Source organism: Phocoena sinus, chromosome 4 (genome assembly GCF_008692025.1).
Source record: "Phocoena sinus isolate mPhoSin1 chromosome 4, mPhoSin1.pri, whole genome shotgun sequence".
Lineage (NCBI taxonomy): Eukaryota > Metazoa > Chordata > Mammalia > Artiodactyla > Phocoenidae > Phocoena > Phocoena sinus.
In genome coordinates, this window is record NC_045766.1 from 19,423,475 (window position 1) to 19,436,616 (window position 13,142).

General features: G+C 36.2%; 1 protein-coding gene across 10 annotated transcripts in view; it reads right to left on the reverse strand.

Moving 5' to 3' along the window:
- CEP70 (centrosomal protein 70) overlaps positions 1–13,142 on the reverse strand; it is an 87,909-nt gene that overhangs the window by 43,995 nt on the left and 30,772 nt on the right. For 7 of the 10 annotated variants that reach the window (XM_032631590.1, XM_032631595.1, XM_032631592.1 and 4 more), the window contains 4 exons: positions 12,002–12,092; positions 11,754–11,877; positions 11,241–11,421; positions 4,849–5,018 (listed from right to left, as the gene is read on the reverse strand). In XM_032631590.1, coding sequence (XP_032487481.1) covers positions 4,849–5,018; positions 11,241–11,421; positions 11,754–11,877; positions 12,002–12,092 — 566 coding nt within the window. Of the gene's footprint in view, positions 1–4,848; positions 5,019–11,240; positions 11,447–11,703; positions 11,880–12,001; positions 12,093–13,142 lie in introns of those variants that run through there. The other 3 variants (XM_032631596.1, XM_032631598.1, XM_032631597.1) reach the window with 3 other exon arrangements.

Consider the following 13,142-nt stretch of genomic DNA (forward strand, 5'->3'; position numbering starts at 1 on the left):
CATATTAAATGCATATTGTCCAAACAGTTCTACCTCTAGCAATCACTCCCACATAAATGTGTGCCTAAGGCTGTAACTCAAGATGAACGAAGTTGCTTGATGCACCATTATTTATGAGTGAAAACTCAGATACAATCTAAATATTTGTCAACAAGGGAAAAGTTAAATAAATAATGGCACATCCATATTATAGAAAATGATGAGGCATGAGAAGAGACAATGTAAATTTGTACATCCTAATGAGAATTGATAAGGTTAAAAAATGTTGCATAGCAAAATGTATAATATTACTCTATTTTTTTAGGAAAATAGTTATAAATGAATCTGTATATGTATTGAAAATGAACTCTATGGGTTCTTAGCTGAGGGATAATACCACAGCTAGGGGACAGTGTTGGTTGTCACACTGAATAGTTGGGGAGGGGGCGACGATGCTTAAAAGTTCATCAATGAACATGATGAATGCTCATCATGCCCTACACAATGAAGAATGGTCCCACCCAAAAGCCAACAGCACTATTGCTGTGAAACACTAGGAAGGACAAACACCAAAACTGTTAAAAGTGGTATCTCTGGGATGTGGAAATTAGGAGGGGTAAGCAGGTCTATAACATTTTACTTTACATACTTTTATATTGTTTGAATTTCTAAAAGCACATATTGCTTTTGTAATTCAAAAAATCCTCAAAGAAAAATAAAATAACACTATACTTTCACATATTATTCTTTTTAAAGCAAGAATGTATAGTATTTCACTCCTACCTTGGGAAACTTACCCATCTCCTTTTTTTCAGAGCTAATTCAACCAACTATGCTTTTAATATCATAACTTTCCAGATTATCCTTTCTCTTCAACTTTCCCCATCCCAACACGTACCAGCTTTCATATTATCCTGCAAATATGCTTTAATTTCTTTTATATACTTCACAAGCCCTCTCACCCCTTCCTTCCCCCATGCTACCATTCCATTTCTATCTTTTTCCTTCATAGCAAACTTCATTCATCCTGAATGACTGTTACCTCTACCTTCAATAAACTTTTAAAGAGGACTTACCAGGAATTCTGAGTAAATAAGACAGTGGGAAGGCAAACACAAACCAATGAGGTGGCATGTAACACTTCTTACCACCCTCTCCTTCTTCAAACACTCTTGTTCCTTGGTTAGCCTGACACCCAAACGTAACTCCTCTTCTGTCTCTTCTTTCTCTCTCTAAATTTTAAAGTTCTCCGGAGTTCAGCCTTTCTAACTGTAGGCCTGATATCTCTCTGTGGCTGACGTAAAGTGCCTAATGTTCGTAAATGAACCCATTATCCTCCTTCCCCATTCCCCAAACGTAGCTTGAAATCTGGCTATCTCTGACTGCTCTCCTTCTTTCAACATCTACAGTCAGTCAGTCTAGACAATTCCTGTCCATCTCTGCAGTATCTCTCTCCTTTCTTTTTTCTTTATAGACCTCTATTATCTACCAACTAGACTATTAAAACCGATCACTAATTTTGTCTATCTCCTTTGCTCATAAATCCTGGGCTTTTTCAATCCTGCTACACAGAAAGTAGAACCTGAACTCTTCAGCCTGGAGTTGAAGCCCCTCAAAGTTTCAGCACACCTTTCCTTCCGTACTGTCTCCTAAGATACCATCACCTTGTGCACCCTACACTCCAGACCTCTCGGACTACCTGGACTACTTGCCACTCCCAAATACGTTTTGTTTCCCAGACACCATATTTCTCTAACTAGAATACCCTTTTCCTCATTAACGTCTATTAAAACTCTACAATTCCTCTTGGACATGCACTAGAACACAGCAGGGAATGACATGGAGTCTTTGGCGTCATTGAGCTTACAGCATCATGGGGAATACAGATGCCAGAACAAATTAATACAAATGTAATGAGAATTACAACACACAAAATTCAAACTACCATCAACTGCTCCCTTTAAGGAACATGATATGTCTTCCCGTCTGCAAATAAATCTTAAAGCATTCGTCTAGAACTTCAACACACCTCAGGAGAATTGTTCCTGGGTATTGCATATTTACTGTTATGACTGTGTATGGAATTTTCCTCCCATTACATTTTCTGCCAGGTTATTATTGGTGTAAAACAAAAGCTATTGATTTTTATAGATTTATTTTGTAAACTGGACACCTTATTAAACTCTTTTATTGTGTTTTAAAAAAAATTCTACAGTTCCTAATAATCTAGTTTACAAGTTACCTCCTTCATGAAGTCTTTCTGGTCATCCCCATCTTTCTCAGTGGAAACTAAGCTCTCCTTATGCCACGCCCAGTTAGTATCCTGTCTGCCTTACCATTACAGCACATACCAATGTGCCTTTTATTTTACTTACCTGAGTATGTGTCTATCTACCCAACAAGCTATCAGGTCCATAAATGCAGCAAACATCGCTTTACTCATCTGTGTATGTCCTATACTGTTTTGTCCCAATGCCTTTGTAACTTTTGACAATAGCTGTAGTGGCTACAACTGATGCATTTTTATATAAGGGTTAATTCACAATTTTTAAGTTTTGCGCTCAAACTGAAAATTTGTTTTATTAAAAACCAAATAAAGCGGAGAATCTCTAGGCCATCAGACAAATTCACACCTGAATTAGCTTGGCTTCATCTGGTACTTGGTAAGTTTTCTCAATGCTTCTCTCCCTTTTTCTTGCCCTCTCACTCATTCAAAGTGCCTGTTATTTTGTTTTTGTTTTCATTCCTCTTCCTCTATCTCTCTTCTTACCTTATTCTCCCACTGTAATTACCTCTCTCCTTCTTTTTGTTCTTCCTTACTCCTATTTTCCTTTCTTTGTTTTTCTATTTATTCACACCTAGCTCCAACTACATTTTGTTATTTAAATTATTTATTATTTATATTTTTATCCTAGTTCGTCCTTCAAAAGGATAAAAATTGTATATATATATTTGTGTACATGTATATGTGTGCATTATCTCTCAAATAATTATTGAAACAATCTATAGTTTCAACTTGTTTTTAACTTATATGTGACTTCATTTATTTTTATAGTATAAAACAGACATACCTAGTTAGTAGAAATCCCCAATCCTACTATGTAAACACATAAGACTAGTTAAAATGTAACTAGTTTATACTATTAAGTGAAAAGAACAAGATGCTATCTTTTATACAAAGAAATATAATATCCATACTGTTTGTATTTGCTAAAAATAACACTAAAAAAATTATCTATAGGGAGAAGTAAGGAATAGGTTAAGGGGATGGGAATGAAAACAAAACCTCTCCAAATATAAATAATTACAGTTTTGACTTTATAACTGTATAAACGTCTTACATATTCAAAAGTAAATAAATTTTAAAAGCCAGCCCTAAAAACTGAAAACAAACTGAAACAAGTAAACTTAACTGTATATTAATTTGGTGCCACAAACACACAGAAAAGAAATATTTCAAGATATTTTAGAACACTATATTTTGACTGTACCCATAGTGGAATATATTATTAATGTCGAAGATAATTGCAAAGAAATTTAAATTTCATTCAGTTGGCTTATTGTTAGTAGCAATACTGGTAATTATTATTTTGAAACTTTTTCTATATTATAGGATAAAGCAAATAAATAATTATGATATTATTCTTAGGAATAAGGATTTTCAGTGTAAAAGAAAACCATTACAAATGTAAAATCAGAGTTTAAATAAAAACCCAGTAGTGTTAACTTCAGTTAGAAATTTTTCTCAGAAATATACATAGTTCCTGGTACTTGCCACTAAAAAGCCCTAAAATCAATGACAACGTAAGATAAGCAACCTAAACACTCAAACTGTGGTCTCTAAAATCTATTCTTGACTAAAAGGAACCAGAGCTCTTTTGAGAAATGTCTAATTAATTCATTTTAAATGAGCTAATTTTAAATATTTAGTGTTAGTTTTAACAAATACCTAACTCCATTCCTCAAAAGAGTTCCTAGGGCAAAACAATGTACAGGATGTATCTTCTGCCTAAAAGTAAGAAATCTAACAAAGATTAATGGAGTTGGGTCTAAGGGATATAATACCAACATGATAAAGATCCCACCGGCCAAAGACAAGGTAATTTGATCATTGAAAGCCCACGAGTTAATAACAACCTTTGAAAAAAGAGAGATAGGCACAAACAAAAAATCTTATTGCTTATCATTGGAGATCATTAGGGCAACCACTGCTTACTCTAAAAAATTAGAATTAAAATGAAAGAACTGAGCATTGCACTTCCCTGTAACAAACCATAGGGCAACCAAATAGCCCCTATTCAAAAGGAAAGGTTCTTTTTTTTAATGGAAGACTTCTGGGAAAAAAAGAAATAGGAAAAAAAGGGATAGCAGAATTGAAAATAAGATCATCAATGGGGGAAACCATTAGATGAAAGGATGATGAGAAATTTTATAGTGGAAGGATCAGATTGTTATTATTTAAACCCCTGAACAATCTCATCATCCCTGAGAGTAGGTCAACTAGACATTATGTGCCTCCTGATATGTTATAATTAGAAGCATAAATTACCACCTATGAAGTATTTCGCCAAAAATACTTGCATCTGAATTTAGCTCTAACTTCCAGTTTAGAGGGAACATAGGAGATAGAAGAATAAATTAAATGACATAGTACGGAAGCAAACAGACAAATCTAGCATGTACTTCTCCAGGACAACTGACCATTTTCTTCAAAAAGTTAATGACATTTAAAACAAACGAACAAACAGCAGAGAAGAGGGAGAGGAATACTTCACCAGTTTAAAAGAGATATAACCACACCCAAGATGAAATCTGTTTTTAAAAAAGTGATGACTCTAGCTACATATCAATTTACGTAGCAAACATTACTGTCTATCCAAGATGGTATGAGGAACTCTCTTGCAGAGATAAGAGAACACTCTGTTTTGAGTGATGATGCGCTCTTCGTCCTCCTTTGTTAATCTACAGACATCCTTCTGCAAAGAAGCAATAGTCTCTTGTTGCTCCATTCGTTTTTTCTTATAATGCTCACATTTTGCCTGTAAGAAATTTTTCAAAATATATAATTATGATATATACATCAAGGACATGCTGTCCTAACAATATTGTACACAAAGCTATCCTCACAATTTCTATCAGGCTGCTTCATTCTAGAACTTCAGTACTGAGCCTGTCTTTAAATGGGTGCAAGCTCCAGGAACACTGATATGTCAGAAATGCAAAAACTATAACAAGTAAAATCAGTGTAAAATGGGGAAAATATAGCTTATAATTGCACGCATTCAAGGTTTCATAGTAAGTAAAAGAACTCAATCTCCATAAAACTGATATAATTTTATATGTTTAGATGAAAATAATAACCAGAAAGAGACCAATATTAAGGATGTCAAAAAGAACCAAGAATTAAAATTAATATTCTTAAGTGATCAACGATAATTCAGGATTTCAGATGGTTTAATCACCTTAGGCATTCATGTAATGTGGTAGACTACAAACTCAGAGAAACCAGGAATTTGTTCAGAAATAATATGTACCCCAAGATTTATACAAGGGAATGTAAATCTTGAATACACTCTTGCCTTCAGTGAAATATCACCAGCCTGGTTTTCCTTTATTCGATAGTTTCCATCCCTCAGTGTCCTTAGAAAGCTCATAATCAACAGTACCATCATTGTTATTATTAATACACTTTTTATAAAGCTCAGTGAGAAACCCTATCCCCATCTGGCCTGCACAATACTAAGACACACCACTTTCAGAAGACAATGCCATATCTAAGCACACGTTCACCTGCCGATAGGGTCAAGTTTGCACAGACTTAATAGACCCTCAGGGGAAAAAGGAGACTCAGCTCCTGGTACCATACCATCTGTCAGTAACTACCAGCTATACCCAGAACTTATCCTCTGCCTCAGCCCCACCTTGGAAGCCAGGCAGGAGCTCTACAGCCAAGTGACTTGGGTCCCAATTCCATCTCTATAAATTAGCCATGAAACTAGAATGATTGAATTTTTCAAGGTTGCAGGGTGTAAAAGCAAGATACAAGAATCAACTGTATCTCTCCTAAGACATTCTATGAGGTTAGTGTTACCCTAATACCAAAACCAGACAACACACAAAAAAGAGAACCACAAACCAATATCCCTTAAACAATGATGCAAAAACTCAACAAAATACTAGCAAACCAAACTCAGCAGCATATTAAAAGGATGATACACCATGACCAAACGGGATTTATTCCTGGAATGCAAGAAAGGGTTTTTCATACGTTGAACCAATGTAATAGACTACATTAACAGAATAAAAGGAAAAAAAACATGATCATCTCAATTGAGGGGGTCTGTGTGCTGCAACTACTGAGCCTGTGTGCTGCAACAACTGAAGCCCATGTGCCTAGAGCCCGTGCTCCACAACAAGAGAAGCCACTGCAATGAGAAGCCATGCACCGCAACGAAGAGTAGCCCCTGCTCGCCACAACTAGAGAAAGCCCAGGCACAGCCACAAAGACCCAACGCAGCTAATAAATAAATAAATAACAAAACGAAAAAAACACAAAACGAAACAAAAAAACCCAAATTGCCTAAAGGCTTGGGCCTCTGAGATAATACCAAAAGACCCACAGGAATAAAAGATTATCTCTGTTCCACTGATGTTATGTACATAGTTTCCAAAAGACAAAAGTGGGACTATAAATCTGCCACACAGCAGAGTCACTGAACTCCCAGTTCCCTGACAGATACAGATAAAGGCCTGACACACATTCCTAAGTTATTTTTGCAGGAAGCAGACCCCCGCCAGAGGAAAACTGCTGACTGCAAGCATGTAGACACCAGACTGGTTGAAACTAGAAGGTTGATGATACTTGAAACTTCACCTTGATGCCAACCAGTGCAAGAATTGAGCACAAGCGGATCAGGCACTGTGCGGCCCCCTCCCTCACCCAGCCTTTAAAACCCTTTCCCTGAAAGTCCTCAAGGAGTTGGCACTCTTTTCCACCTTCTCCCTTGCACTCAAGCTATCCTTTCAATAAAAAGCTTTGCCTGCCTAAGAATCTTGAGGGAGCAATATTCATTTCTATGGTATTACTGTCCAAGAATCTGGAGAGGGCGCAGTAACAATTTTAACAGCCCATGCCATCCTTCCTATATCTCTTTTCTCCCTACCTAGATATCAGTTACTTATAAGGCAATCATGTATTAGGAATGTCTTGCTGACTTTAATATACATTAGATCTATTTTTTCATTTGGCCCTAAAAAACACTCAATTTCATAGCTCCCTGTGTATTTTAGAAAGCTAAAGCCAACAGAGGAATCCAACACAAAGTAAAAAAAAAAAAAATTGAAGCTAAAGAACTTGTGGAGAAGTGTAAAAAAGAGCTTGGTGGCTTTACACCAGATAGTTTGGATAATACATAATAATTAGAGCACAGAATATAGAGCTAAATTTTTTTCCTGCTTTTTAAAAGTTTAAATAATAACAGGAAGGAAGTATTTTGTGCTATTTCAACTGTCAGCAGTAAATACATGTATGGAGAGAAAATAAAAATAAATATGGAATTGAAATATACAATAATATAAGTTGGAGAATGTCAAAAATTGTTTTATGATTGTTACAATGTCATGGAATAAGGTAAAAAATACAAAGTAAAATTACATTTTGAGAAGTCAAGAGTGCATATTTTAATCTTTGAGGTAACCACTAAAAGAATAGTAAAAATCAGTTTCCTGATCCATATACTCTCTATGAAGAAAGAAGAGGGAGAACTATCTGATACTGTTCACGTTGACTTAAAACTGAAATTATCTGCTTAGATCTTTAGAGGACCCAAAAGTTTATCAAACTTTATCCACAGAAGCTAAGTACAGAAAAAGGGAAACTGTACTGAAGAACAAAGAAACTGCAAATACAATGTTGTCTTTTAGTTTCTGCGTTTCCCCAGCAATCTCTCAACAGCAATCTCTCAAGAGCAATCTTTCAAAATATTATTGTCAAACATCTGTTAATTTCCTAGATCTCTTTGCCACATACACACAAAATCAATGTTTCCTTTCTCTCAACTGCAAAATATGCAGCACTAAACCATTCTAAAATTGGAAACAAGCATATGCCAAAAAAAGAAAAATGTGCCTCAAACTGTGAAATAATTTTTCTCCAGGAGCACTTCCATCTTCCCCAAGAAAGCACAGATTAACTAGTACAGTACAGAATATATGACTAGTCTGTAACAGAACTGGACAATCAGGCAACATTGAGGGGTAGCAGTTCCTTGGGTTTGCCAATTTCTGTTACATTCTATAAAAAAGTACCCTTTAGAGGCTTCCCTGATGGCTCAGTGGTTGAGAGTCCGCCTGCCGATGCAGGAGACACAGGTTCGTGCCCCGGTCCGGGAAGATCCCACATGCCGCGGAGCGGCTGGGCCCGTAAGCCATGGCCACTGAGCCTGTGCATCTAGAGCTTGCGCTCCGCGATGGGAGAGGCCACAGTGGTGAGAGGCCCGCGTACCACAAAAAAAAAAAAAAAAAAGTACCCTTTAGGTACTTAAAAAACAAACAAGCAAGCAACTAATTTCAGTTGAGCAAAATAGCATAGACACCCTACCCCAACACCAGGTTTTCATACCCCAATCCTAATTCTGTCTGTCCCCCACGGCAGACTGGAACATGAGACCTCCTCTGTACCAATTTATAAGCTACATAACAAATCTCTGGGACCTGAAACAAAAAGTTAATGGCCCATAATTCATTTAAAACAGATGAACTACTTGACAGAAAATACATGCCACTCCAAGTCACTTCTTACCAATGAATCCTCAAGCATCTATTCTTTCAACTGCCTAAAACCCTGGTACATTCATAAGTCTTGTATTTTAATAATTTGACTTTGTGATTTTTTATAGATCAACCTCTCTGAAAAAAAAATAGGCATTGTCCTTAAAAAAAAACAACACTGCTCTCCCCTGCCCTCATCTCCCCCTCTCAGTACCACCTGATGGCTGCTTTCTCACATCAGTAAGTTGATGAGTTAAAGAGCTTCAGGTTTCCACGTGGTCCTATATCTGAGAGCAAGGTCAAAATCAAATGGATACAGAAATATTTCCAAAATCCCCCTCCCTGTAGAGAGTTTGAATGTACCGTTGATGAGGAAAGCAACCTAACAAAGCAAACCTAAAACTGTAAAGTTCTGGGCTTCCTTGGTGGAGCAGTGGTTAAGAATCTGCCTGCCAATGCAGGGGACACGGGTTCAAGCCCTGGTCCAGGAAGATCCCACATGCCGCGGAGCAACTAAGCCCATGCGCCACAACTACTGAGCCTGCACTCTAGAGCCCGTGAGCCACAACTACTGAGCCCACGTGCCACAACTACTGAAGCCCGCGTGCCTAGAGCCCATGCTCCGCAACAGGAGAAGCCACCGCCATGAGAAGCCCGTGCACCGCAATGGAGAGTAGCCCCCGTTCGCCGCAACTAGAGAAAGCCCGCACCCAGCAACAAAGACCCAACACAGCCAAAAATAAATAAATTAAATAAATAAATTAAAAAAAAAAAAAGTAAAGTTCTAACAGTAAAAGATTTTGTTGACTGATGAATAACAGAAACAGACTTGGCCATCAAAGAATGACAGTGCCTTCTCCAGAACGATGATCAATACCAGCAGGTAGAGCACTGTCCACCCCAAGCTGGCAGCCTAAATGAGGGCAGAACAACAACTGTCTGAGGCCTCATACCAGAACTTCTTAGTATCTCTGGCTGATTCTCTCTGGCTCCTGAAATTTATATTAACTCATCAGATCCTTCCAATGCTGCCAGTATAAATTGAGGGGACATCCAGATGCTGCCTTGAGGAGTAGTGGTCCCTTTTAGGCAGCCTGAACTCTCTGTGTGCAATAGTGTTGTGCCGACAAAAAGGATTTATAATGATATAATGTTTCTAAGTATCTGTAATGTCTCATAAAACTAAATACTGGTTATCACTACAAAAAATTTATTTCATTTAATCATAATAAACACCAGAGGTTTGAAATAAGAGGTTTTTTACATTAGGAAATTAAGTATTCAATGTTATAATATTGTTATTTCAATAAAAAGTAATAAAACAACTTAAAATCACAAAGTATATTCCATATAAACATTATGTAAATTTAACTCAATAATTCAAGTATTTATTGAGCATCTACAACTAATAAAGCAGACACTTCCTTAGCCCTAACCAAAATAGACAAAAATATTTGCCCTCATGGAGCTTACATTCTAACACAGAGATATATAAACAAAACAAAGTGTATATAGTATATTAGCATGTTAGATGGTGCTAAGAACTATGGATAAAACAAAGCACGGAAGGCAATATGATATGTGGGGGACAGGACTGCCAACTGTAAGCAAAGTAGTCAAAAAAGGAATCCCTGAGAGATTGTGATGTGACACTTGAGTAAGGAGACAGAAAACAAACCATGCAGCTATCTCTAAAAAAGCATGCATGGCAGAGGGAAAAAGAAGAACAAAATGTACAAAATCCCTGAGGTGAGAATGGTCAAGGAAAATTTCAAAGAAAAGCAAGAATGTCATCGTGGCTGGAGCAGAATATGCAAGAGGTATAGTAGATGAAGTCAGAAGGTAACACGGGGCCAGATCATGTAAGGCCATGGTAAGAGTTTTGGATTTTCCTCTTAAAAAACAAAAAGGAAAGTCATTGGAGTGTTTTGAGCTACTATGTTGAGAGCACATTGAAAAAGGCAAGGGTGGGAGTAGGGAAACCAAGAGAGAAGCAGGAAGGAAATGAAGGTGACTTGGACCAGAATGGAGACTAAAAGAAGAAAGTTTGGGAAGGAAATTCAGGAACTCAGTTTTAGACATGTAAAAAAGTTCTAGATGTCTATTAGACATCCAGTAGAGATATCAAGTAGGGTGCAGGATGTGAGTCTGAAATTAAGGGAAGAGGTGTGCGCTATGGATTTAAAAGTGCTGTGAATTAGACTGAGCATCACCAAGGGAGTTAGAATTTATAGGCAAGAGAAAGGTCTGGGGAATCCAACACTAAGAGGTTAGGAAGATGAGAAGAATCAGCAAAGGAGCTGAAAAATAACCAGTGGGGTTGAGGAAAACCAGAAGAGAGGATGTTCTGGAAACGAAGCAAATAAAGTATTTCAAGGCAACAACGATAGGTCAAGTAAGATAAGGACCACTGAATTAAGCAACATGAAGTCACCTGTAACCCTGACAAGCTGTCTTAATACCATCATGTAAGAAAATGTTTAGCTCAGTACCTGTAAAGCTTTATGCTCCTTTTGAAGTTCTTTTATTTTATTCTGTTGCTGGCAAACCCTATTTAGGGATTCATCCTCCATTTCACCAATTTTGGATTTCACACTCTCCATAATTTGTTCCAAGTCATTAGCTCGTTGTTCCTGATCTGCTGCTCGGCTGTGTTGTAGCTGAAGTTCATTTCTAATAACACATACACAATTCCTCCCTTAGTAATAAAAATAAAACATATCAACAAACATATCCATCTAACAACACAATGAGTTTCTAAAATTTCTTTGCATTCTTAAAATTTCTATCCTGTAACACAAACCAACTGAAGAAATATAGGATACCATTACATATCTAAGCTAAGCTATTACCAAAAGATTTACCTACTAAAAACATTTTTAATTTAATATTTAATCACAATGGAAAATTAAATTTCAAGATTTTTTTCAAGGGAGTTATTTTTAGAATGCATACCACTTGTACACAAACAATTGAAAAGAGATCTTTTTTTTCCATTTTCTTACTTAAGCTGCTTATTAGTTTCTATGAGCTCCCGGATCATGTTCTGTTGACGTGATGTTTCTTCCATCAAAGTTTTTAAATTCTCCCTCATCCTTTGTGATGACTGTTTGTCAAAAATGATGAGATCTACATTTTTTGAAATGTAATACACATAGTAAAAATAAAGATAAGGAAAAAAATTTAACATCAAAAATTTTTTAACAGAAAAAGAACATTTTTATCTTAAGAAGCAAGAATAGGACCTGATTACCTTTCGTATCTGTTCTTTTGACTAGAGATAAAGGTTTTAAGCCATGCATCAGCAACAGCACGTTTATGCTTTCCCATTCTGCTTCTTCCCGCTACAATTACGAGGGAGAAAAGGATCAACTTCAAGATATAAGGTGAAGAAATACCCTTGTATATAATTTCCTTTGTTTCCAAAATAACAGACTTTTTCTCCAAAAGCTTTAATAGGAATTTTTATACACATATAATGATTAAAATTAAAACAAATTTGTTTCTAACAAAATTAAGAGACTAAAAAGGATGCAAAGAAGCACAGATAATTACATTATATAATTCCAGAATACTCATATATAGGCCTTCATGGATAAATTAAATAAAAATAAAAAACCTTGTAATTTCAGTGAAACAAACAGAATTTAGGTTTTTTGTTTTTTTAAAGTCTTTATTGAATTTGTTACAATATTGTTTCTGTTTTATGTTTTGGTTTTTTGGCTGCGAGGCATGTGGGTTCTTAGCTCCCCAACCAGGGATCGAACCCACACCCCCTGCATTGGAAGGCCAAGTCTTAACCACTGGACCACCAGGGAAGTCCCGCCCTTAGGTTTTTTATTTAACTGAACCAGACCAGGCCCCAATCAAAATAAAAAGCTGCAAATTAGGTTATATTAATTTAAGAGTAAAGGAAGGTTGAGTCACTAAGAAACAAGTGTCACTTTAATCCTGACCAGGGTCACAACAAAATCAAAACATATCTGACTTGACAGAGCCAGTAATTTAGATAGAACTTGTCCATCATACAAGGAACTAACTATGAAAAGGAGTCTGCCCATCCAGGTAACTGATTCTAGTAGAATCATTCTGAAAGACACTCAAGTTTTGTATTGCTGATTCTAAATATGTATTTACACCATAAACCTGAGAGGGTAACTCTCACTCTCTAGATTAAAAAAGAATAAAAACTAAAATAAATAAAAACCTAACAATGGGAAGAAAAATAACATAAAATACAGATAAGAACAGAAATGGAAATTTTTTTAAATGATACATTTAAATCCATGATCTTAACAGTTTTATAACAGGCTCGTAATTTAAGTACAATGATCAATTTTGAAATCACTGTGTGAGGTACTTTGTGTTCTTTTTAAAAATACCTTAAGTATCTT